Genomic DNA, 22,441 nt, shown 5'->3' on the forward strand with positions numbered 1-22,441 from the left:
CAGCTTTCAGAGTAGAGAACAGCAGCATGGAGCAGTGGGTTTAACTGCTCTGTTGAACAGCGAGTACAATGAAAGCTATCATCGATTTCACAAAAACGGCTCCCGAAGCATCTACATGTGAGGTGGCGCTCTAACACCTGCTTGCATTGATTTGCTTTGGATCCATCAGCCAACAGAGCAACTGATCACTAAGACCGGCCCCCACCCGCCCCTTCCTTTTCACAGCTAATAAATACAGAATAAAACAACACAATATTCCTTTTTTTGTCTGCACTCCCAAACTTGCTGGCCATATCCCCGTTTACAGATCAGAGGTCTGGGAAACGACTGGGATCTTCTTTGTAATCGGCGGGGATGAAGAAAATGGACTCTTCGAATTCGTCGTAACGGAATTCCTGAAAGGTGACGGTCGCTGTGATCGTGGGGAAGACGGGGATGTCTGTGAGGCAGGAAACACACGCAAAAAAAGGTTATTGGTGATCCTGCTCCTGAAACTCATCTACTCACAGGAATGCAACGACAGGTCGCTTCACATACCGAGTTTGACAGGAAAACCAGGCGGAAGTTTCATCTGGACAAACTCTCTGAGTTTGTTGAAGTGCTTGAACGGAGCTATGACCTCCAACACATTCAGTAATCTGGAAGCAGAAGAGAGTAAATCAGAACCTCACAAATTCTTACAAAAATAAATAAAAAATTAAAACGGATTCAATGCAATTCGAGATTTTGACACACACACACACACACACACACTTTCAAGTCATTCTAAGTGGTGATCCTCTGAATTTATTATTCATAACAGACAGATTCACATTTGATCACGATGTCATATGAAAGGCAGATTTTGCCTGGTTTGCTGTAATAACTTCGCCTGCTGATACAAGATTTCTTCGTCATTTCAAAGTTGCAGTCTTTGCGTCGCGCTCCTAAGCGGCATTCTAAGGAAAGAACATTTCCCCTTTAAAAGAAATATTCACTTGCTTTGTCTAAATGAAACTATTCCAGCATCAGCATTGGCTCTAAATGACCCTTTGATTACACCCGAGCTGAAACTAGATCACTTAAATAAATTTAAAAACAACAAAGTGATGCCAGTATGAACAAGAAAGGTAATCCTGTAAAATGAACACAAAAATTTAAAGATCTTATATATTTATGGACTTTATATTTCAGGTTAACAATTTCCATATATTATATAGTTTCATATAACACATAAATAACAAGAGGATAGTTGATACCGGCTATCTGCCGATATGCCGTGATCGGCATTTAAAAAGTAAAGGGAAGGCGGGAGAAATAACCTTTAAGCGTGCTATGAGTGTTGATGTTTCATAGTTTCTCCACTAGAGGGCCTTCTGCAACTTCCCTGTTGGCAAGACGAGAAATCCATGACTTGTCGCAATAATCTTCTTATCTTGTCATTTTATCTTAGTAAGGACTAATAAAAAATAAATAAATAAATAAAAATAATAGAATGCTTTGTGTTTAATGTCTGAAAGAAATATAAAAAAAAATATCGTCCTATATATCGGATTTTTTTATTACAAACTATCAGCCTTAAAAATTCTACATCGGCCTGGCTTTAATTTCTGTGAAGTACTTTTTTGTGCTGAAGTCTAAGGAATGTTAGACTTCCAGACTCAGGAAGTTATTTGTGCATACTAACTCATTTTTAGGACAAACGCACGATAATATAACACAATTTAACAGGTAGTAAACGCTCCCATTTTATTTACCCCTTCATTCATTCATGCACATATCAACTTTACCTCACTTCCATGTGTGGCGGTAGCTACAAGTTAGCCGTCCAGGTCTTTTCTCTTTCATGACTAAAACTGCCTTTCATGTAAAAGTTAAACCTAAAACACTGGAGTGACACTGATGGCTGCCCGTGATGATAATAAATCAGTTTCTGTGAACCCCCAAACCGATTCACAAGAAAATAGTCCAGTGTTTTATTTCATCAATCACACAAATCACACACACATGCAGTTTAGAGTGAAAGGTAAGCGGGCTGGGGAACTACCAGCACCAAGGCTGGAAATGATGCAAGAAGTGTTTATCGTACAAATTATATTATTTATCATCAACAACTAGAGCACTGTCTATTTTGGGTCATTATGACATTAAAACCGAAAACGATCAAATACTAAACATAGCATATTAAACATTACAAAGAAAAATATGCAAAGGGGAAAAATTACATTAAAAAAACATTAGCTCTGATAAAGAGAGGTTTTTATTGCTGTCTCCAATAAGGTTCATTCAGTAGACAAGATAAAGCAATTTATTGCCTTTACTAAGTTCCCGTAATATTTAAACCCGAGCCACATCCCGCCTGAATCCCAAATGAGGGCAACGTGAAATGATCTTTTAAAGTGCTGGATCTTTTTTTATTAGTTCTTTCGTACACAGTCGCCAAAAGACTACTTGTGACCGCAAACAAAACCAGAACAGAAGGGGGGGGAGCTGGGAACGTGCAGCAATAACACTGAAACCAGTGCTTCTTAGACATGAAACATGTAGTTGATTGATGATGGAATTAAAAGCCAACTTTCTGATGCACAAACATGTTCATTACATCCCAAAGATAATAAAGTATCTTTGGGATTAAGATGATTCCAAAGAGTTCCTGAAGAATTTCCTGATTCACACCTTGGCTCATCTGAACACTTGCATGATTAGTAGAGGGACAACAATCCTCAGGACAAACCCCAACACCTGTTAAATACCTGGGAGCCTCCCATCAGTGGCTTTAGAGCTAATTAAGCCTCTTGAATGAGACGTGAAAGTTTCACAGACTAAAAAGAAGAACCTACACTGACTTAACCAAGTCAGATAAAATATTTTTTGGGGAAAAATCTTTTCCAAAATTTATTATCAACTCTTGGAAAAAAACAAGGTTTAAAAAATATATATATAAAAAAAAAAAGATTTAAAACTGAAAAACTCTTATCAGCCAGGCCCATCATTTGGCCCGACTCTGAGAACAAGTCTCGACACACGAAAGCCTTGCAGCTCCAAGGTTACAAGTGCATACAGTAAGGCATGAAAAGAAGCGAATAAGAAATTTTAACTTCAAACAAACCGTGCCGGGTTCCCATGGTGGCCAAGCTGAGCAAAAGAACATTTTTGGTGAGGGTGGTGAAGGTGGGGGAGTGTTTGAATTTTGTAATCTTCTCATCAGTGGCTCTCTCCCACAACCAGTTGAAGCCCTTTTGTCTACCTGGCCCAATTATCTGATGTGATTCATCTCATCTCTGCACTACCCTTTTCTAGTATCCCAAGTGTATCCACCCAGGCTCAATCTGCACAGAAAGCTTCGCAAATAGATCTAAGGAGCAAGGGATGTACTTACGACTCAATGCCTAGAGGGAAATCCTGGCTCATGGCTACAGTAGCTTTGAAGTTCTTCTTGCTTTCCTTACAAACAAGCTCTCTGCCAAGATGAGGTGGCCTGAAGGTGAGAAGAGGCACAGACGAACACAAAAAGATGTTATTTCACACTCAGCAGTTATACATATTTTCTTCTACCTGCCCTGAATAAATTCCTAATTACAGTGAGGACTGATGACATCGTAGAAAACACAAGGTGCTTACTTTCCGTGCTCCGCGGTTATGTACTCCTCCCATGAAATTGTATTGGGTGCTGGAGCTGTGAGGGACTGCCTTCTCACGGGCTGGAGGGCAGAAAAACATCCGTCAGTGTTAGCACCATTCACCGCTGGCGGATGAAGCCACGGCCCTGAATTCTTTCCTTCTCACCTCAAAACTCTGCTCACTGATGCCGCCTCCTTTACTTAAGCTCTCCATGATGGCTTTGTTCCTCAGGATGTCTTCTTCACTTAGGTGCTCCCGCCGTTTCCTTGACTCCAGCACCAGACCGTTCACTGCATAGAAGTCAGCCAGGAAGTTTCCAACTCTCTCCTGTACAGGAAACAAACAGATGGTGCCATACTTCCAATGCAACAGCAGTAAAAACAAAATTTCAAACTTGGGATGTGCTGCACAGGCTGTATGGAGGATCAAAGTGAGGCTTGTGATGCCTTCAAGGGGTCATGAGGTAAAACCTAAGGGCTAAGTATGTTTATTTCCCACTGTTGTAATGTGGTTGCTCAGTTTTCTCCAGAATACTGTAGGATTTTTAACCTTACACTATAAAATGCCTCGAGGCAACTGTTTTTGTAAAATGGGAAAGGTCCCGGTGCTTAAAAACCCCAAAGTTCCTTTAATATGTTTTTTCCCCCCTTCTTCCTCCTAATGTTGTCCCATTTCTTTTAATGGATTGGATTTATATAGCGCTTTTCAAGGCACCCAAAGCGCTTTACAATACCACTATTCATTCACTCTCACATTCATACACTGGTGGAGGCAAGCTACAGTTGTAGCCACAGCTGCCCTGGGGCAGACTGACAGAAGCGAGGCTGCCATATCGCGCCATCGGCCCCTCTGGCTTTTGCTTTAACCATACTGTGAAATAAGCCTTACTGTTTTATCCTCTCTGAAGAGCCAGCCGATCTGACTACGGGAGAAAGTGATGGACTTGGTAGAAAGGGTTGCAGAGTAGACGTCGCTGCTCATCAGAATATCCACCTCCTCTTCTGTCTCCATCTCTGACTCCTTGGGGCAAAAACACTGAGTCAACTTCTTGCTGTTCATTTCTTTCACATCTTTCTGATAACATGATGTGAAACAGAGGTCTCCTTATGCCCCCCCAGTTACCTCGTGGTGTATTCTTTGGTACACTTTTGCTTCATTGTCCAGAACCACAAAGGACTGGGACGGTGCGGCGTCGCCGTTGAAAATGAAGCTAAGATCGCCGCGCTGACATTTCATATCGGTGAAGTCTATGAGAGTGGTGTCAAGTCTAAATCAAGAGAGAGGAGGAAGAGTGTGTGAAGATAGTTACGTCCTACTTTTCAGAGCTAAAAGAAGTTCTCGACCTCAATAGGAAACATGCTACATTAAACACACAGTGGTGTAGATGGGGGCAGACTTTAGCTAGTATTTATATCTTACCTGATATTGATGCCCTGCTTGTAGATTTTACAGGCATCGGATGGCAGCATCCGGGACAATAAAGGCACTACAACAGATGAGACGTGCATTTATTCAATAGTGACTTCCTGCTGTGTTCGCACTTAATGGAGGGTTTTGGGTGAGGTTACAGCTCCGGAAATTTTCAAAGGATTTAAAAATCAAGAGCAGCCTCAAACTATTACACGCTGTAGCTGTGTGTGAGAATATGTTGCAGAAAATTTCACATTTGTGTGAAAGTTAAAACTCACCCCAGCTCTGAAAGTCCCAGTGCAGCTCCAGATAAAAGTCACCGAGCTGCACCAAAGCATTCAAACACATCAAAAGGTCAACGCACAACATAACAGAAAGTTCAGATTATACGTGCATCATCACTTGATATTGCATGCTCACGGGTAGTCAGCAGACATTTAACCAAATCAATACAGAGAAGGTTTTTCAAACTTTATGGGACTAAAGGTTTAACGATGTCAGTGGAAAACCTGAGTTTGTCATCACAGTGTTTAAATGAGTCTCACCTCTCTGAGAGCTTTGAGTAATTTTGGCCTCTTGTCCTCCACACTCTCCCTCGACTGCTGCTTTAGTTTCCGCAGTATTGCTGTGACTGGGGGGAGACAACAGGGATGGATCATAATGGATGTGTATTATAAAAATGTGGTATGACTTTCAAACTCATTTTTTACATTGTGTGCCACATACAGGCCTCTGTGATCTTAAGTGGGCCGGGCAGGCGAAACTGTCCTTTCTGTCAGCGTAAAGATGTTTAGCTACACATTAAACCCCTGAAATATCTTAATATAAGAAAAAGCAGTGGCAATTTTAACAGCATGTCTCAGTTTTTCTAAATGATTTCATTGTTCAGCTATTACTTAATTCCTCTGGTTTGCATGAATGGTCATAAGGCTATCTTTACCAAGACTGTAAAACATATAAAAATAAAGTTAAAGGTCCCCAAAATGTATGCCCTCCTTCACATTTTCAGCCTGCCAGTGGGCCAGACTGGAGTCTTTGCCAGGCCGATTCTGGCCACCTGGCCTTATGTTTGACCCCGATCTAAAGTCACAACTGTGCATTTTAACAGGAGCTGCTGAGTGCATGTTATTAATACATTTTTAAACCCCTAAAGCATGAGTATTGGCACAAGCCACAAATATTTTATGGTGGTCACCCTCTCTTCCAGCATTTTCAGATGACCTTTCGCGCTGAGGGAGATATGAGTGCCAGGATATGCATATTTCACAACCAGTCCACAGGACTGAACTCTGTCACCCAAACCCCGACACACTGATTGCCACAACGCGTCAGTTAAAATTGTGTGATTTTCATAGATTATTACATAACACAAAAACACTGAATCCCACCCAGCTTTATATAATTTATATAACTGTGCAGACACCACAGCCGTGTTTGGATCGGCTGATGTAACCCGTTGGCTCGTGAAGTGCACGACTTCCTCTCACAAACTGACCAGCGTCCTCTCAATGATACCAGAATGAACCACAAAAAAAAAAAAGAAGAAAAAAAATTATATCTCAGCATATCTCACACGTATCCTTGGTTATTTCAGCCAGGGGAAATATTAGGCAGAAAATAGACGTGACCGAGGAGAGAAGTGCTGACGAGGCACACGCTGCTGCACTCGGGTAGTTCATAATCGCACGTCCAGATAGCGAGCTGCTGACACGATGGGCACATGTGTAAAAGTGAAAGCTGATGACCAATGACAAGACTGCAGTGCTTTGTGACAAGCTATAACACACACAAATAGACACTTGACATTTGGCAAACCCCATTATTATTCCTTGCTCTCTGTCTCTCTTTAACACCAGCTGTGCACCGGCTGTAATTTAGCCAAAGATTTAAATCTAAATATCCTTTGTCACTGGATTATGAATTTCTATGCATGGTTTAAATGCACCCGGCCCCCTCTCTGCCCCTCTGCCACCCCTTCACCCTTGTGAGTGATGTGACCTTCTCAAAAGCAAAGCTCCCGGTCCCAGTCCCAAGACAGCCTGCCACAGCAAGCACAGAGAGCCGAGACGCATACTAACAAGGCTGAGGGTCATTATTCAAACTACCAGGCCTCAAACGCTTTGTCGCAGGCTGTGTAAGAAAATGATGCTCATAGCTCACTCGTATCATCTATAGAGCCAAAAGCAAGAACTAAAAATGTGCAGCTCAGCACAGCTACAGAAACTAAAATAAATTATTTACTATTCAGCCCTTTTAGCAGACAATTTATATGTTACTTTAGCTTGAACAAATCGCACTAACTTAACCCAAAACCTACAAGGACAGAGGAGTGAATATATCTCCAAAGCATTAGCTGGGACCTTTTACATGTCATTTGACCTATTTCACTAGATGTCGAACCTAAAAGCGGTAGCATCGTTAAGCAGGGCAGTGGCAAGCTTTAAGCTTGGGGCTAACACTAAGCCATTGCTAAGGCAGCGTTCCAGCCCATCTGGATGGTGAGTGCTCAGAGAAAATCCCCACCATAGCTTTTTAGATGGGATGGCCAGACAGCACTTGTTGTGGTTAAACACTTACATGACTAACAAATGATCCTTTGAATACTAACACTTATCTCATTACCTTACGACAATACTGGAGGAGACAATTTGCTAGAAATTCTACATCTTCAGCCTTATTACACAAGTTTTATTTGTCAAAAAAAAAAATGAAACACTGATCTAACCCTCATTTAATGTAGACATGTTCTCTGAAACTTAAGATTTCATCTATAATCAGAGTAACTCATTTGATTCCTGATGCCAGTGCAAAGCATGTGGGGAAAGAAAATCCAACCAAAACACTGCAGCTATCAAGCTGATGTTCAGTAACACCACTACAATATGAACATTCATACAGAACACCTTCCCAATTACCGATATGACTGAATAACCCACAAATACTGTCTAAAGAACACATTGTATATCTATATAACCCTCAGATAGGCAGAACTCAGCCTAACTGTCAAAACAGGGAGTGTGTATGATTGCAGGTGTGACACTGAGATTGCAACAAACAGATCCAAATATGAAAAGCTCAAGTCAGTCTACAGCTATTCAGAGTAGTTTTAGGCTTACTCATTTGCCTGTCGCCGTAGCTGATGGCTTCTGCTAGAGGACTCCATCCCTGTGCATTTTTTATCTTTACAGGTGCATTATGGGCCAACAGGAGGAGAGCGCACTCTGAAAAGGAGGAAAAAGAGAAGAAAACAACCAAACAATGAGTGACAAATGTGATTAGTTCTACAGTTCTGTTACTGCTGCACTATCACTACATGCATTGTTATTAGAAACAATTTTAATATTTGCAAAAGGCCACTATATAGTGTTCTGCACATGCTCAAATTGCGCTCATTTACAGGACCATGATTTGAAGGGTTGGTAAAACGGGTTTACCCACAATAATGTTTCTCATGCTGTATACTGCTGCAGCACTCTGTGGACTTCCTGACTAAAGTGCTTCTCTTTAAGGATCCTCTCCCAAAAAAACCCAAAACAGTTTGCTTTAATCGGTGAGCTGGCCTGACAACATGTTTAGAGCTGTGGGTGCTGAAATCACACCACAACCATTGCCTTTAACTTGTGTGAATGTAATCTCATCCATTACAATGTCAGGGTTTTAACAGCAGAGAGCAGCAGGTTCAAAAATGGCTCGAAAGCGACATGTGGTTGATATTAGTCATAACAGGCTGTGTTTGTGTCACTGTTTGACAACTGAAATAACAAAGTGTACATCAGAGCAGCTTCAATTTAGAGTAATTTCTATAAAGACACAGTGCATGGGCGCAGAGAGAGCAGGAGAGAAGCAAACAGATGGTAATGCTGGCCACATTAGAGACAGACACATGCTTACGCTAAACATTTCCTGCATGTCGGCGGAGTTGCCATAAAAACTAAAAGTAGTACACTTGGTCTTCAGTTACTCAAATGACAGGAGTGCATGAAGACTCTTGACTTTACTCATTCCTACAGTTATACTTGGCAGATTTGGCTCTAGCAAGGAAATAATGGCAGACTGTGAAACAGCTGTCTGCATCTGGATTAAGTTGAGGCAGCTGTTCTGTCTTCATTTGATGGCATGCCAAACTAGGCATCAGACAGCCACTTTGTTAAACAGTGAAGTAGGTACGGGGCAGCTGTGGCTCAGGTGGTAGAGCGAGTTGTCCACTAATTGCATGGTCGCCAGGGCAAGAAACAAATTCTTTTCTAATAGTTCAGTTTAATCTGTATCAAATTAAGGTTTCAGGACTAGAGGACTTTGCGTGGTACACAGACTACAAAGAGCTTTGAGTCAAATTTGTGTTATAATTGACACATAAATGAAATTGTGTCTCTGTGCCCATAAATTGGCTTCTTTGTATGCAATTACTGATATATGTGGATTTCTCTGAGCCTAACTAATGTGTCATACCAAGATTATGTTATCGCTGCTCTGCAGAGGTCAGATAAGACACGGTTATGCGCACAAAGGGTATGTGGGCTATTCCAACACAGGAATAGGGAACTGCTGCGTTCAAAGGGGGCTTTTAATGAGGATTCAAAATACTCTTTTAATAAAGCCATGTTAGGCCACGGAGAGCACGGCAGATTTAGTCAAATTTCCTGGGCTTAAGCAGATACTGGAAGATTACTTTTTCAGAGTGCTCTTGGTAATTTTGTTTAATCCAGTGCAAGGCAATAATAATAATAACAATTTTAAAATGAGGTTATTTCATTTTACTACTCTATGGTTCAGCATTACCTTTGTGGCCCAACATGACAGCCAAGTGAAGAGGTGTGTTTCCTGGAATTAAAAAAATAAACACATCAAGTAAATATCAGCCTCTAGCACAAACACTGTAAATGGAAATGGAAACATGACAGCAGAAAGCTTACCATGCACATCCTTCTGGGAGATGCTGTGGGTCCTGATGAGAGAGGAGAGCCTACGCACATCTCCCTTAAACACGCATTCATGCACAGGGAACTCCAAGTCGTCACTGGTCAGGATTATTGGGTTCTTGTTGTTGTCGCTGACAACTGATGAGTTACCGTTGATGTTGTTGGCATTGAGCTGCTGCTGTTGTTGTGCCGAGGTTTTGATTGACTTCTGGAAAGCCTTGTTGGACTTGAAATGCTTACCGGTGCCGTTAGAGATAGTCCCGTTGGAGGTCTCATCGTACGTGTCCATTATCTCGTCATTTTTGTTCGGTTTCTTGTGGTCCTTTCTCATGGTGCGTATCTTCTCACCTGTCATGATGTCTATCGTGCGGTAACTGGTGAACTACACACGAGGCTAACGTATGGTGAAGATGCGATATGGTAGTGGGCATTAGCAAAAACTCCACAAATATGAAAAATGCTCAGTCCTATTAGAAATTTTGAGCTAACGGCGACGCTTTTTCGCAACGCTTCTGTTATTAAAATAGCGGTACGCGGTTCCTAGGACACGTTAGCTAGCTGCAAGAAAATGAATATGGTTTGATTTATCTATGGGTGCGGCGATGAAAACAAAAAATAATGACAAACATTAAAAAAACCACACACACAAACAATGAATCGGGATAATAAGAAAGAAGAGCAAACGACTACATCGTTGTCTCTTCTACCGCGTCTCTCGGATGCAGGTTTTAAAACGGTATCGACGCTTTGCGGCTGAATTCAGGAGAATCGGGCGATACAACAATACTGAGCCTCAGCTAACATCTCTGCTAACCCCGTTAGCAGGCAACTGACAGATCTCGCGAGATTATTGTATTGCGTCATCTTTATGAGACGCGCGTACTTCTCCAGAAGCAACTCGCTGGCTAGCTAACGAGCTTGTTTTTGTTTACAAGAATGGCGACCTCTAAGAAAGGGAAGAAAGTTGTTAATCAAGAGGAACTTCGACGGCTAATGAGGGAGAAACAAAAGCAAGCCAGTGACAAGAAACGCGTCGAGTCTCCGTTTGCTAAATACAACAGTCTCGGCCACCTCAGTTGTACCCTGTGCAATGTGCAGGTGAAGTCCGAACTGCTGTGGTCGGCGCATGTTCTTGGGAAACAGCACAAAGAAAAGGTTGCTGAGCTGAAGGGAGCAAAAACTCAACCGGTGACACCGCAGAGTCAGCCACTGAAGCGGAAAGCACCCGACGACGAGGACGTTAAAGGAAAAAAGGCGAAACCCGCAGCGGCTCCTGGTCAGCCTTCGTTAGGACTGCCAGGAAATTTCTTTGAGAAACCCAGCGAGAGGGCAGCTGCTTCTTCACAGAAGACTGCAGGACTGAGCCTGCTGGCTGGAGTCTATGATGAGGACGATGATGATGATAATGAAGCTACTGGGGAGACATACAAACATAACAGTATGTTTGCACTGAAGCAATTTCCTAATGTTGTAAACCCGCTCAACATTTGGCAATAAAACCCTTTCTGATTCTGACAGGTGAACAGGTGGCCACACATCCGCCTGCTCAGAAGGATGAAGCTGCAGGACTACCAGCTGACTTCTTTGACAGCTCCATCCCACCCACGCCTGCAATCTCCCATTCAGGCTCCATCCTCAAAGCAGACGTTCAGGAAAAGATCCCAGAGAAGAAAGACAACACAGCCGAGGCGCTCCCGGAGGGTTTCTTCGACGATCCGGTTAGAGATGCCAAAGTGCGCAACGTGGACGCTCCTAAGGATCAAATGGACAAGGAGTGGGAAGAGTTTCAAAAGGAGATCCGACAGGTGAACACAAAGTCCGAGGCCATCGTGGCAGAAGAAGACGAGGAGGGGCGACTTGAACGTCAGATTGATGAAATTGATGAACAAATTGAGTGTTACAAGAGGGTGGAAGTACTGAGGGACAGACGGGATGTGGTGAAGAGCAAGTCTCTGCCCAGAAAGCAGGAACAAGTGGACACTGGCGACAGCACTGAAGAAGAAGAGGAGGAGAATGAAGAGGAGTTGCTGGGGCTTTTGTCGCAGGACTGGAGAGCCAAAGGAGCTCTGGCCTGACTTTCTCTTGATATGTGTGACTGACCTCAGTTTTATTCAGAATATTGTTATAGCCTTCCTCAAGGTGGATGCCAATTTGTTCCAGTTTCCAAAAACTGTGAAGTTTGTGAAAATGTCTATCAAATCTTTCTCCCTTTGTATATTTCAGACTGGATTGGATATAATTCTAGTAAAAGACCTGAGTGCCACAGACACATGAGAATTGCCACTTTGTCTTATGACACATGGGAATCCAACAATCAAACCTTTAACTGTATGTTTATTCATTGGTGCTCAAACAAAGACATTCATAAAATCTCTCATTTACATACAGTAGCAGCATGGACCCAAAATCTATGCAATGGTGACCAAAGCCAGCTAACCCATGTCCCGCAAAAACAATTAGTCGCCTACGTTAAGTTATAAATAATGCGTTCATGTTACATAAAAAGGAACATGCAAAGCACAACAGAATTAAAAAATGCAACATGTTGGATTATGTCTCTAAAGCAATTTTTTTTTATCATCCCAACCCCATTTACAAGGTAACTAGATTAGAATACATTTTTACAGCATACAACAAAGTCTGAATATGACAAATTTATGATGTAAGTACAACATTATGAGGCCATTTAAATGGCATAAAATGAGTCAAGTCCAGAGTGACGATCAGTGCTTCTTATACTACCTGTTACATATTGTGAGCTATGTCTTCTGCCTTTCCACTGCAATTCTACACAGGTAACATCTAAATCATTTTGTTATTGCTACATATGCCTCATGAGTTACGGCTTTAAAAATCTTTTACGTGACTTTAAGTGTTCGTAGCCCTTCAAATCTGCAAAACATCAGGAAAATGCATAAAACAGAACCACAGTCACTAGATATACATGTACAGATGGATAAAATACATGATCCAAACCATCTGAATAAGGTAAATGAGGAGGAACAATCAAACTTGTATCCAGCGTAGAAAATAGCATACAAAAGTATGTTTTTGGAGAAGTAAGGAAATTGTCTAAAACCAAAACAAAAGCCTGACAAAGCTGTTTATAGTAGTCATTTGTAAACATTCATAAAATTCTATCTCATGTTCTATAAATAAAGTTTACGTGAGTTGTACCAGGTGCCGGCAGGAGGAAAGTCTGCTATACACTGACAGTTACAGCCTCAGTAAAAGCTAAATACACAAAAACTTTACATCAAGATGAGACAGTTGGTCCAAGGAACGAACAAACCAACCAACAAATAAAGACAAGTACATGAACACTGCAAGTCTTAAGATTCAGGGTAAAGCAAGAGAGTCAAAATAATTCACACTTATTTTCCATGGATTAATAATATAAACCGAGCCGTTTGTTAACATAGGAGCTGGATGTTCTATATACAGATACTCATTTGGATTGCTGTTAAAATTTAAGATGCTTTGGGGCATCCTCGAGTCGAAATGGACTCGAGGATGGGGAGCGAGTACGGGGAATGTCAGTGTCACTTTTTCCACAATCAGTAAGATAAATATTCAGTTCAGGAAAGTGCAGCAATTACAGAAAAGAGGCGGAAAACCCAAACCCCACAGACCCAGCTGGGTATTCAATACTGTTCACTGCTCTCGGTGATGATGATGTGCTCACAAACCTAAAGCAGCTCTCAGCTCCTTCAGCGAATACTTCTGATCCCCGTCAGTGTCAAAGCACTTGACGATACGATGGCTGGGTGTTGATGTTCCAAATATTTCCCTCAGGTCCTCGTAGGTCAGACTCAATGAATTTTGTTCAGCATCTGTCTGCTGGAACATGCGTTCCAAGTCTGTAACAAAAAATATTTTAATTACAAACAAAATTTGTACACTTTGGAAATATTTAATTTTCTGCTAAAAGCAAAGCAACAAGTTCTGGAGCCTCCTCACTTCTGTCCTGTTAGTTTGTTTTAAAACATCACATAGCTTATTAAGATTTAAAGAAAAAAAAAATCATAAAGAACATCAGGATTCAGCATTTATGATTTTAGAGTTAGAGCCGAAATACAAGGCATATACAACCACCAACAAAAAGTTGCCCAGTCTTCAGCAGATACATGTACTGCACATATAGTGACTGGGTGGAAATGCAAACTGCAATTTCCTAATTGTAAACAAATATGGTATATAACTGCCATGGTGTGGCTCAGTTTACCACACAAAACTGAACCTGTTTAATCCAGAGGTTGTGGCATCACTGCTTAGAAAGTGACCGTTCACAGTAGTGTCCTTCTTCCGTCCGGCAATCAATACCTGCACTCATGAAATTCAATTATTTGCTCTTAATTATGTTTCATTTCATGCCAGGACATTTGACAGAAATCTAATTTCATAGGTTTAGAGCATGTCCACACATTTACAGTTTTCTAAGAAAAATGCATTTCCGCACCACTCTAGCATTAGGAACCCTACAACTGAGTCTTTTAGAAATGCCTGATATTAGGTTTGCTAGTATGTGTGGAGATGCTAAAACATTCTTCTGACAACAGATCATTTTCATATAAGTGTGGATTTAGCCTCACTGTACTACAAGGATATGAAAGGACTGCGATGGTTTTGTTCTTGCAGCGCCTCGAAAGCTCATTAACGCAATGTATCCCTTTTGCTGAATCAATGCAAAAAAAGTATCAAAATAAGATTAGGGGATTATGCGCTGGGCTATTTGTTGGCTGAAAGGTAGTCTTATCATCTTGGTAAGGTTGCCAGGCAACAAGCAGAGACTCCTTTCATTACAGCGAAGAATCAATCGTCTCATTTAACTTCACAATAAAGCCAGCGTGTGTAATTCCCAATATTTTGATTTTTTTTCTTATGAATGCTGAGATATGTATTTTATAGTGTTAGAGTGCACCTGTCAGAGAACCGATGCCAGGCAGTGACACAGTCTTTGGACATTTTGTCCAAATATGTCTCCTCGAGCGGTTTGCAGTTAAAAAGGGAGGATGCCTGCTCGTCTGTGGCTCTGTCAGCGGGGTGGTGATCTCTGTCAGAAAATACATAAATAAAGAAGAAATAAGCATTAAAATGCAACACGGGGCAAATATGACCTCTGTGATGAGCTCCCTTTTGTCTACACTTTACCCTGCACATCCCCCGGTGTTGCTTTGGTTGTTGTAGCTTCGTTCACCGCCTCAGTTGCTGGACTTTCACTGCTGACTGCTGCTTCAGGTGCTGGGTCATTGTTGTTCAACTGTACAGCAGAAGATAAAATAAAAAGTGCTTACAGTGTTCCTGTAAATCCTGGTATCAACACAACGCCACAAAATCATCAAAGGGAAGGGAAAAAAAGGCTCATCATATTACTGACGCTTTGTTTTGAGCCGTTCTCTAATGAGGCCACTCTCTGATGAAGATCTGCCACTGTAGAGAGGAGGATGTGGATCTGCTCATCAGTCCATGTGTGGTGCTGCTCCTCTGTCTTGTTAACCTCACTCATGGCTTTTCTCAGGTCTGTTATGTCCTATAATGATTAAAAAGAACATGTCAACCATCTCATAGTTAAGGGAAAATAGATTTTATACCAAGGTGTTAACAGGTTCAGGTTGACAGTGTACCTCATATGACTGCTGCAGTCATGGTATCAGGTAGATGGAAGTGTACAATTACTTTCTGTGTGTCTTTTATCTTCCTGTTGTGCTAATGAAAAATAATGTGGAGAAAACATTCTGCAGTCGTCTCGGATATTTGACCTAGTTTCACTCTGCAAACTAAAGCATCTAAGCTCCCAAAATAGATTGGCACTTGTTTCATGTATTATGGATGGAAACACAAGGCATGAATCCAAGAAATGACAGGACCTTCTTAACCCAGCAACTCCGTCAATGTAAGCTTGACAAGAACTGCAAAAGCATGCATGCATTTGTGGTTTAACAAGTTAATCTCGCTGTGGCGAAGTTCACCTCAGCTTCTGGTTTGGATCTGTGTAACAGTTAAGCAGATCAACTAACATTTCATCGACTGAAACGCCTTGGTCATGTCTGAGTAGATATGTCTCAATTCTGAGTGAGACTGAAAGTACATTAGACAGCAGGACACCAAGTTATTTAACGCATTCATTCCAGTGCGCGCAGTACTTGTTTTATGCGCACACCTGTCTCTATACGTCCATACATAAATAATAAATAAGATCTGCAGCCTTCAGCAGCATTTGAAGGGAGCAGAGATGTAAATAAAAACAGACAAGCTGTCAAACAACATAAGTGAAATCCAACTTTGACATTGACTCATAAAATAATTTTTCAGCTTTGCTCATGTGAAATACTAAAGCTTGAAGCCCTATCCTATTTCTGAAGGAATACAGCTACTGATTATTCTGTGATGGTTGTCAGCTGCCAACACTGCATTAACCCTTCAATATTTGTGAAAAACTGCTGGGAAGGCTATACTCATGGACCCTTCTGCCTCTCATACAATTTATCAACATTGAGAAACAGTCGTAACTACTGAGACACACTGAGATATATAACCACTGGCTACTTTATTAGGCATATCTTGATAGTGCCAGCTAGGATCCCCTTTTTCCTTCAGAACAACCTCAGTTCTTAGCAGAGGTGTGGACTCGAGTCACATGACTTGGACTCGAGTCAGACTCGAGTCATTAATTTTATGACTTTAGACTTGACTTGAAAAAATGTTCTAAGACTTGTGACTTGACTTGGACTTTTACACCAATGACTTGGGACTTGAATTGGACTTGAACCGGTTTACTTGAAAAGACTTGATATTTCACCCCAAATATAAAATTTAACACGCATATTATATAGAGATTGAAAATGTGACGTCATTCACGGGTAGAACCGCAAAGGATTCTGGGAACTCGTGGCAAGCGGTATTAGCGCACGCAGGCTTTCAATTAAAATCAGTTATACAGCGATAAAAAAGAAACACAAAAATGTCAAGAAGCTGTTGTATTATTAACTGCAATAGCCGGTCGCATGACAGCCACGGGAAGCCGACGGGTAAAGAGATCGGTTGTTATCGGATTACGTCGTTGAAGAGAAATTGTTCGAGCCATGTTTCCGAAGTAATAAAGAGGCGACTGGATTGCAGCCATTCAAAGACCAATTATAACGTCCCAGAACACTCCAGCTCACAGGTTAGTCTGCTCCAAGCATTTCCACACAGGTCAGTCTGCTGTTGTAGTTAATGCGTCATTTTTCTTAACATAATTGGTGATATAGGTTACAAGCAAGTCTGGCGCTGAACAGAAATTGTCGCGCTATGCTCCTTTATTTATTGTGTTTATTGTGCATAAATAGTGAATTGTCCTGACACAATATTGCGTTTCACTTCTGTTATTATGGTACATTGACAAAAACATATACTTTTATTCACAGGATAAAACTGTTGTTTTGTATCACTAATTGCCCAGTGCGATTACAGCATACAGTATTATTGTCACTGCTACATTTCTGTGATGCTACCAGAAATTATTTCCACTGCTAATTAATTACCGTTGAGCTCAAAGGTTATATTAATAAACGGTTAACGAATGTGTATTTATGACGACGATTTGTGAGACTGGTAAACTTATGATACATACGATGGTCTTTACTTTCTACACGGTGCATTTCAAGGTCCTGCACCCATCCGTCGGTAAACTGTACCTGGGCTTGTTGCAGTGACCGGAAGTTACTAAACTTCATGAGTGTATGCACTCACTCCAAGAAGCGTATAATTATAAATATGCATATAAATATGCTACGATGAGATAGCTGACTTCATCTAACTAGCAAATGTTTTCCAGGCTACGTTGGTGATGCAGTTTTTTTTTTAAATGATATTTTAAAAAAAATATCATTTATGTATGTATGATATTTTTGTCATGCGATTTTAAAGCCGGTCCTACAAGCGCATCCAAGAATAACATGCAGCTTATCTCAGAACTGTCGGTGAAAATTATTCTTGGAGCTAGGTTTAATTGAGCTGCATTTTAAAGAGGTGCAATTTCACAATTTGTGTATATTTTCTAAGTTCACTATTTTGTCATGTGTTGAGAAAAACACAGATTTAAAAATTACATGGTCTAATATTTACATTTAGCATAACTGCAACATGCTTTTTTTCGTTTTTTTTTTTTAAGACTCGAAAGGACTTGAAATTCAAAATTTCAGACTTGTGACTTGACTCGGACTTTTACACCAGTGACTTGAGACTCGACTCTGACTTGCCTGACATTACTTGAGACTTGACTTGAGACTTGAGGATAAAGACTTGAGACTTACTTGAGACTTGCAAAACAATGACTTGGTCCCACCTCTGGTTCTTAGTACATAACGAGTGGTTATTTGAGATACTGTTGCCTTCCTATCAGCTCAAAGCAGTCTGGTCATTCTTTTCTGACCTCTGGCATTTTCACCCAGAGAACTGCTGCTCACTGGATATTTTCTCTTTTTCACACCATTCCCTGTAAACCCCAGAGATGGTTATGAGGAAAACTCCCAGTAGAACGACAATATGCGAAATACTGAGACTAGCCCATCTGGCACCAACAACCATACCACATTCACTTAAATCACTTTTATCCCCCATTCTGATACTCATTTTGAACTTTCGCTCATCTTGACCATAACGACATGCCCAAATGCATGAAGCAGCTGCCACGTGTTTGGCTGATGTTCCTAAACATGCAGTTGAACAGGTGTAACTAATAGAGTGGTCACTGAGTGCATGTGGATAACACATGCACTCAGATAACACATGCACTCAATAACACAAACAAGAGGGTTGTGTACATTCTAGAAGGAAAGTAAAAAATTAAGAATAAAAATAGTTACATTTAAGTGACTAAAAATGTTTTTTGCATGTGTAACTACACAGAGCAAATTATTAAAGGGAATTTTTTCTGTTCTCTCGTTTGCTTAAATCTGCATAATTAACAATTAAAACAAAACGTAAAACCTAATTGCTTATACCTATATACACTTTCTGAATCAAGTAGCTTTAGCCATTTTCGCTTCAGTTTAAAAGACATTTTTCCTTCAGAAATATTAAAGATATCTGTGCTCCCTGACATGACACTAAGACAAAAGAAGAAAAACTGAGTGTTTAAAGCAGTCTCAGATTTTTGCTTTCAGAAATTGTTTGCGCATTTAATGTAATTATTACCTGAAATCTTTCCCAGGTTTATTATCAACATACATTAATGTAACTGCATGCAAACAATGGCCAAATAAGGAAAAAGTACAATTAGTCAACTGCAAACATACACAAGCAAGAAGTACAAAAGCAATCTGAAAGTGTGAATGTGTGGAGGAAGCGCTTTCAAGATCTGATATGCTCTTTAGTCACAACATGCAGTTGTACCAACTGTCAGTTGTTCAATCCAAACTATTACAAATGTCACTGATAAATTTACCACTGTCTCCTTCAAGTCGTCATCTTTCTTCTGAGTTTCAAGAGCAGCCTGCATAGTCTTCACATCGTGTTGTACACTTGTAAGCGTGCTCCCAATTGTAGCAACACTCTGGAAAAGAAAAATATTTGTAAAGTCACTTCTAACAAAATTTTTAAAAGGGGGAAAAAAGTACAAGGCATCTTTTTTCTGTTTTTATTACCCTTTTCTTCTCACCTTTTGAAGCTCTTCTACTGTTGTTGGAAGGCTAATTAAATCAGCAGCGGATTTCAAGTTGGCCTTTAAATGGTTTACAGCAGAGTCCAGCAAACTGATCTGTACAAATAAAAGACACAAACCATCCACTTTATTAGGAACACCTAACAAAAAATGCAATCTAATAGAACATCCCTCAAATTTACCATCACTAATGTTACAATATTCTGTTTGTTTTACATATTTAAAACAAATGTATGTGGTGCTTTTGGACTGTATTACTATTACATTATTATACTAGGTATGTTATTTTGTCCATCTTGCTTTGAATTTGAATGTTTCAGTAAAAATGTAACATGTTTGTTAATAAATTACTAAAAAGCTGACGTCTTAGTCTGGTGACTTCAACAAACTGGCATCTTTATATATTCAATCATTTTATCTCAGCAAACCTAAACTTAAGACTAAAGAGACTAAATAAATGTAAAAATCTTCTTCTTTGTTCCTACCTATCATTTCAGAAAATTAAAAAAAATCCAATCCAATTTGTAGGAACATAAATTATGCATTTTCTTTTTTACAAGTTAACACCACAAATTAAAAAAATATACTTTAACTACTACTGTTGGCACCACTTCTATTTCATGCATTATATCTGCAATTTCGAAAACTTTTCTAAAGCAATTTTCAGCTACATGGTATGAAAAGTGCATCATCCTGAGTTAAATCTCACTCTAAGTTTAACTACCACTCAGTAGCTTATCATTAACAGCTCAGTTTTGTATGTATGACTGAGTAAATGTCGAGGTGGTTTCAAAACCTCCAGACAGACATTATGACTGACCTTTCGGTTCATTTCTGTCAGATTGGACCAGAGTTTGTTCAGGCCTCTGCCACCGTTCTCAATATCATCAAGCTGTCTCTCCTTGTTTTTCAGGTCCTCGCTTAATTTTGGTATTTCACTTGACGAAACCTTCTGGCTGGATTCCACTGTAACAAAAAACAACATAAGTGTTAAAATAAAGGAATATGTGACTGTTTAACTAGCATATAAAATGCTTGTGTACAAAGTACAAGACCTTTTTTTTCTTTTCTTTTCAGTGATAACAAAAAGATAACAAGGTTTGTTTAGGAGTCTTACTGCTGTGCAGCTTTTCTTTCAGGGAGTCCAAATCTTCTTTCAGAGCAATCTGCATCCATATGAGCCCACCACAGGCCATGACACAGGCAGCTAATATGATGAACAGAAACAAGGGATAGCACACATTGCAGCACTGTGTGTAGCTTCTTCTGTAAAGAGAAGAAACACAGTAACGTGAGACAGCTTTACAGCCGTACACATTCTTCCATTTTTAATGAAGGAGATATTTTCAGAAAGCTGTGTGCTATGTTATGGGAATTATGAGGATTATTTGTAAGCAATCATGCTTCAGAAATCTGGATGGGTAGATTCTATACAGTCAATGATTTTCCTGATGCTCCGAGCACAGAAGCAGGAGAGTGAATTGATCTGACAATAAAGAGGTTTTCTTTTAATCTCTGCACTATAAAGGCAGTGTGCTCGATGGGAGCTGACTGTTGAAATGATGCTGAAAAACATATTTATTATTTTTACATTTTCCCATGTATCCCTGAAGTTTATAAAATAGTGACAAGCCAGTCCCAAAGCATGACACATTAAAACACAAGCACACGTTATTAAAAGTGAATTCAGAGGTAGAACTCACTTTCAGATTTTCTTTAGAAACTCAAAGTGAATTTAAGGCATCTTATTAATGAGGTCAATTGCGTAGGAAAAAACATGCTATACACACGTAACAAAATCTCGTTAAACTGCTTACTTACTTCCCAAAGTTGACTCCGCCGTTCATGCCGTTGAAGTCGTCATCGTCGGAACTCGAGTCCGATTCCGAGTCCGGAGGCTCGGTTCGGAGAAGCCGGTGACCGGAGCCCTTTTTGGTCTTCTTCCTCTTGCTGTCCCCGAGACCAATCAAAGCATTTAGCTCCTTCCTCTTCTTCATCTTCTTTTGAGGGGTCAGCGAACCCGCCGAGCCCGATTTAAACCCCACTAAATCCAATGTTTTGTCCAGTTTGGTAGATGTTAAGTTTACGGAGCGGAGCTAAGCTAACTTAACGTCCTTTTGCTAGCTTAAATTTCAACCAGGCAATGGTGCAAATAGATAAAAACACATCGGTTTTTTGGATTCTTTACCATACAAATAATGCACGAACAAAGTGTTCGGTGTGACGTTACCCTCCGACAAATAAAGGAGCTTCTCTAAAATAACTTGTTAAACGCGCTACCGGTTAGCTTCCTCGGCTAGCATCTGACAGCTTGCTAACGTTTGCTAATGCTGGTCGCCGCTGTGCTCTTACAACGTCTCATTGAATTTTAAAATTTGCTGCTCTGACCTGTGTCATTTCCGAAACACAGCATTCAAGTGTTTAAATAAATCAATACAACCTGTCGGTCATATCGTAAACATATTTCCAACAACAATTTGTTCTGCTGCCTGTGTTGTTTGGGTAGGGCGTCCCAGTAATCTCACAGCTCATTGGTCCAAAACGGTGCCACTTCCTGCGCTCCGTTTTGACAGGGAGCGAGCCATGGGAGCAAAACACCAGCCGTCCCCGACAGACAGACAGCAGTCGCACGGTCGTGTCAAAAAGTGACAGATAATATTTAAACTGTTGTAAATGACTTATAATCTGTCACTGTGAGCCAGGGTTTTGCAAATCAAAGAAGACCGATAACAGTGGAACACAGAGTAGGTGCAATAACGCTGAGTCATATATAAATATATATGAAACAAAAAATTTGATGGAGCTTTAAAGAAAACAGACGACAGTCTATGAATATTTAATCATTTGATTACAGTCTATTATATACTTT

At 40.3% G+C, this 22,441-nt stretch overlaps 3 protein-coding genes across 3 annotated transcripts; 1 reads left to right on the forward strand and 2 right to left on the reverse strand.

Annotated features, from left to right (window-relative positions):
* Positions 1 to 274: 274 nt before the first annotated feature.
* Positions 275 to 10,721, reverse strand: LOC146613361 (ankyrin repeat domain-containing protein 13C-like). Its single transcript, XM_085377699.1, has 13 exons — positions 9,924 to 10,721; positions 9,790 to 9,831; positions 8,127 to 8,231; positions 5,556 to 5,641; positions 5,289 to 5,334; positions 5,020 to 5,086; positions 4,723 to 4,867; positions 4,489 to 4,620; positions 3,766 to 3,927; positions 3,601 to 3,680; positions 3,359 to 3,457; positions 538 to 638; positions 275 to 439 (listed from the first exon to the last, which is right to left on the reverse strand). Exons 1-13 carry the CDS (start codon positions 10,282 to 10,284, stop codon positions 309 to 311), a joined length of 1,557 nt encoding a protein of 518 aa, XP_085233825.1. The 5' UTR covers positions 10,285 to 10,721; the 3' UTR covers positions 275 to 308.
* Positions 10,722 to 10,809: 88 nt separating this feature from the next.
* znf830 (zinc finger protein 830) lies at positions 10,810 to 12,507 on the forward strand. The gene is made up of 2 exons (XM_085378086.1): positions 10,810 to 11,367; positions 11,448 to 12,507. The coding sequence occupies exons 1-2, from the start codon at positions 10,866 to 10,868 to the stop codon at positions 12,002 to 12,004; spliced, it is 1,059 nt and encodes a 352-aa protein (XP_085234212.1). The 5' UTR covers positions 10,810 to 10,865; the 3' UTR covers positions 12,005 to 12,507.
* efcab14 (EF-hand calcium binding domain 14) lies at positions 12,256 to 22,078 on the reverse strand. Its single transcript, XM_085378085.1, has 9 exons — positions 21,394 to 22,078; positions 20,690 to 20,838; positions 20,393 to 20,538; positions 19,570 to 19,668; positions 19,357 to 19,464; positions 15,307 to 15,459; positions 15,081 to 15,189; positions 14,851 to 14,982; positions 12,256 to 13,789 (listed from the first exon to the last, which is right to left on the reverse strand). Exons 1-9 carry the CDS (start codon positions 21,567 to 21,569, stop codon positions 13,611 to 13,613), a joined length of 1,251 nt encoding a protein of 416 aa, XP_085234211.1. The 5' UTR covers positions 21,570 to 22,078; the 3' UTR covers positions 12,256 to 13,610.
* Positions 22,079 to 22,441: the final 363 nt, after the last annotated feature.

The sequence above is a fragment of the Diplotaxodon limnothrissa genome, linkage group LG18, assembly GCF_057381915.1.
Source record: "Diplotaxodon limnothrissa isolate DT_005_m linkage group LG18, D_limnothrissa_male_GT1.1, whole genome shotgun sequence".
Lineage (NCBI taxonomy): Eukaryota > Metazoa > Chordata > Actinopteri > Cichliformes > Cichlidae > Diplotaxodon > Diplotaxodon limnothrissa.

What these genes read in the sequence shown, in the direction of transcription:
- LOC146613361 (XM_085377699.1), bottom strand. Translation starts at nt 10,284, where the DNA reads ATGACAGGTGAGAAGATACGCACCATGAGAAAGGACCACAAGAAACCG. An exon ending in TGTCATGTTGGGCCACAAAG is followed by an intron (nt 8,232 to 9,789) that starts GTAATGCTGAAC and finishes CCTCCTTTTCAG; the next exon opens with AGTGCGCTCTCCTCCTGTTG. An exon ending in CTGGGACTTTCAGAGCTGGG is followed by an intron (nt 5,087 to 5,288) that starts GTGAGTTTTAAC and finishes CATCTGTTGTAG; the next exon opens with TGCCTTTATTGTCCCGGATG.
- znf830 (XM_085378086.1), top strand. Translation starts at nt 10,866, where the DNA reads ATGGCGACCTCTAAGAAAGGGAAGAAAGTTGTTAATCAAGAGGAACTT. An exon ending in GGAGACATACAAACATAACA is followed by an intron (nt 11,368 to 11,447) that starts GTATGTTTGCAC and finishes TGATTCTGACAG; the next exon opens with GTGAACAGGTGGCCACACAT.
- efcab14 (XM_085378085.1), bottom strand. Translation starts at nt 21,569, where the DNA reads ATGAAGAAGAGGAAGGAGCTAAATGCTTTGATTGGTCTCGGGGACAGC. An exon ending in CAGTAGAAGAGCTTCAAAAG is followed by an intron (nt 19,465 to 19,569) that starts GTGAGAAGAAAA and finishes TTTCTTTTCCAG; the next exon opens with AGTGTTGCTACAATTGGGAG. An exon ending in AACACCGGGGGATGTGCAGG is followed by an intron (nt 14,983 to 15,080) that starts GTAAAGTGTAGA and finishes ATTTTCTGACAG; the next exon opens with AGATCACCACCCCGCTGACA.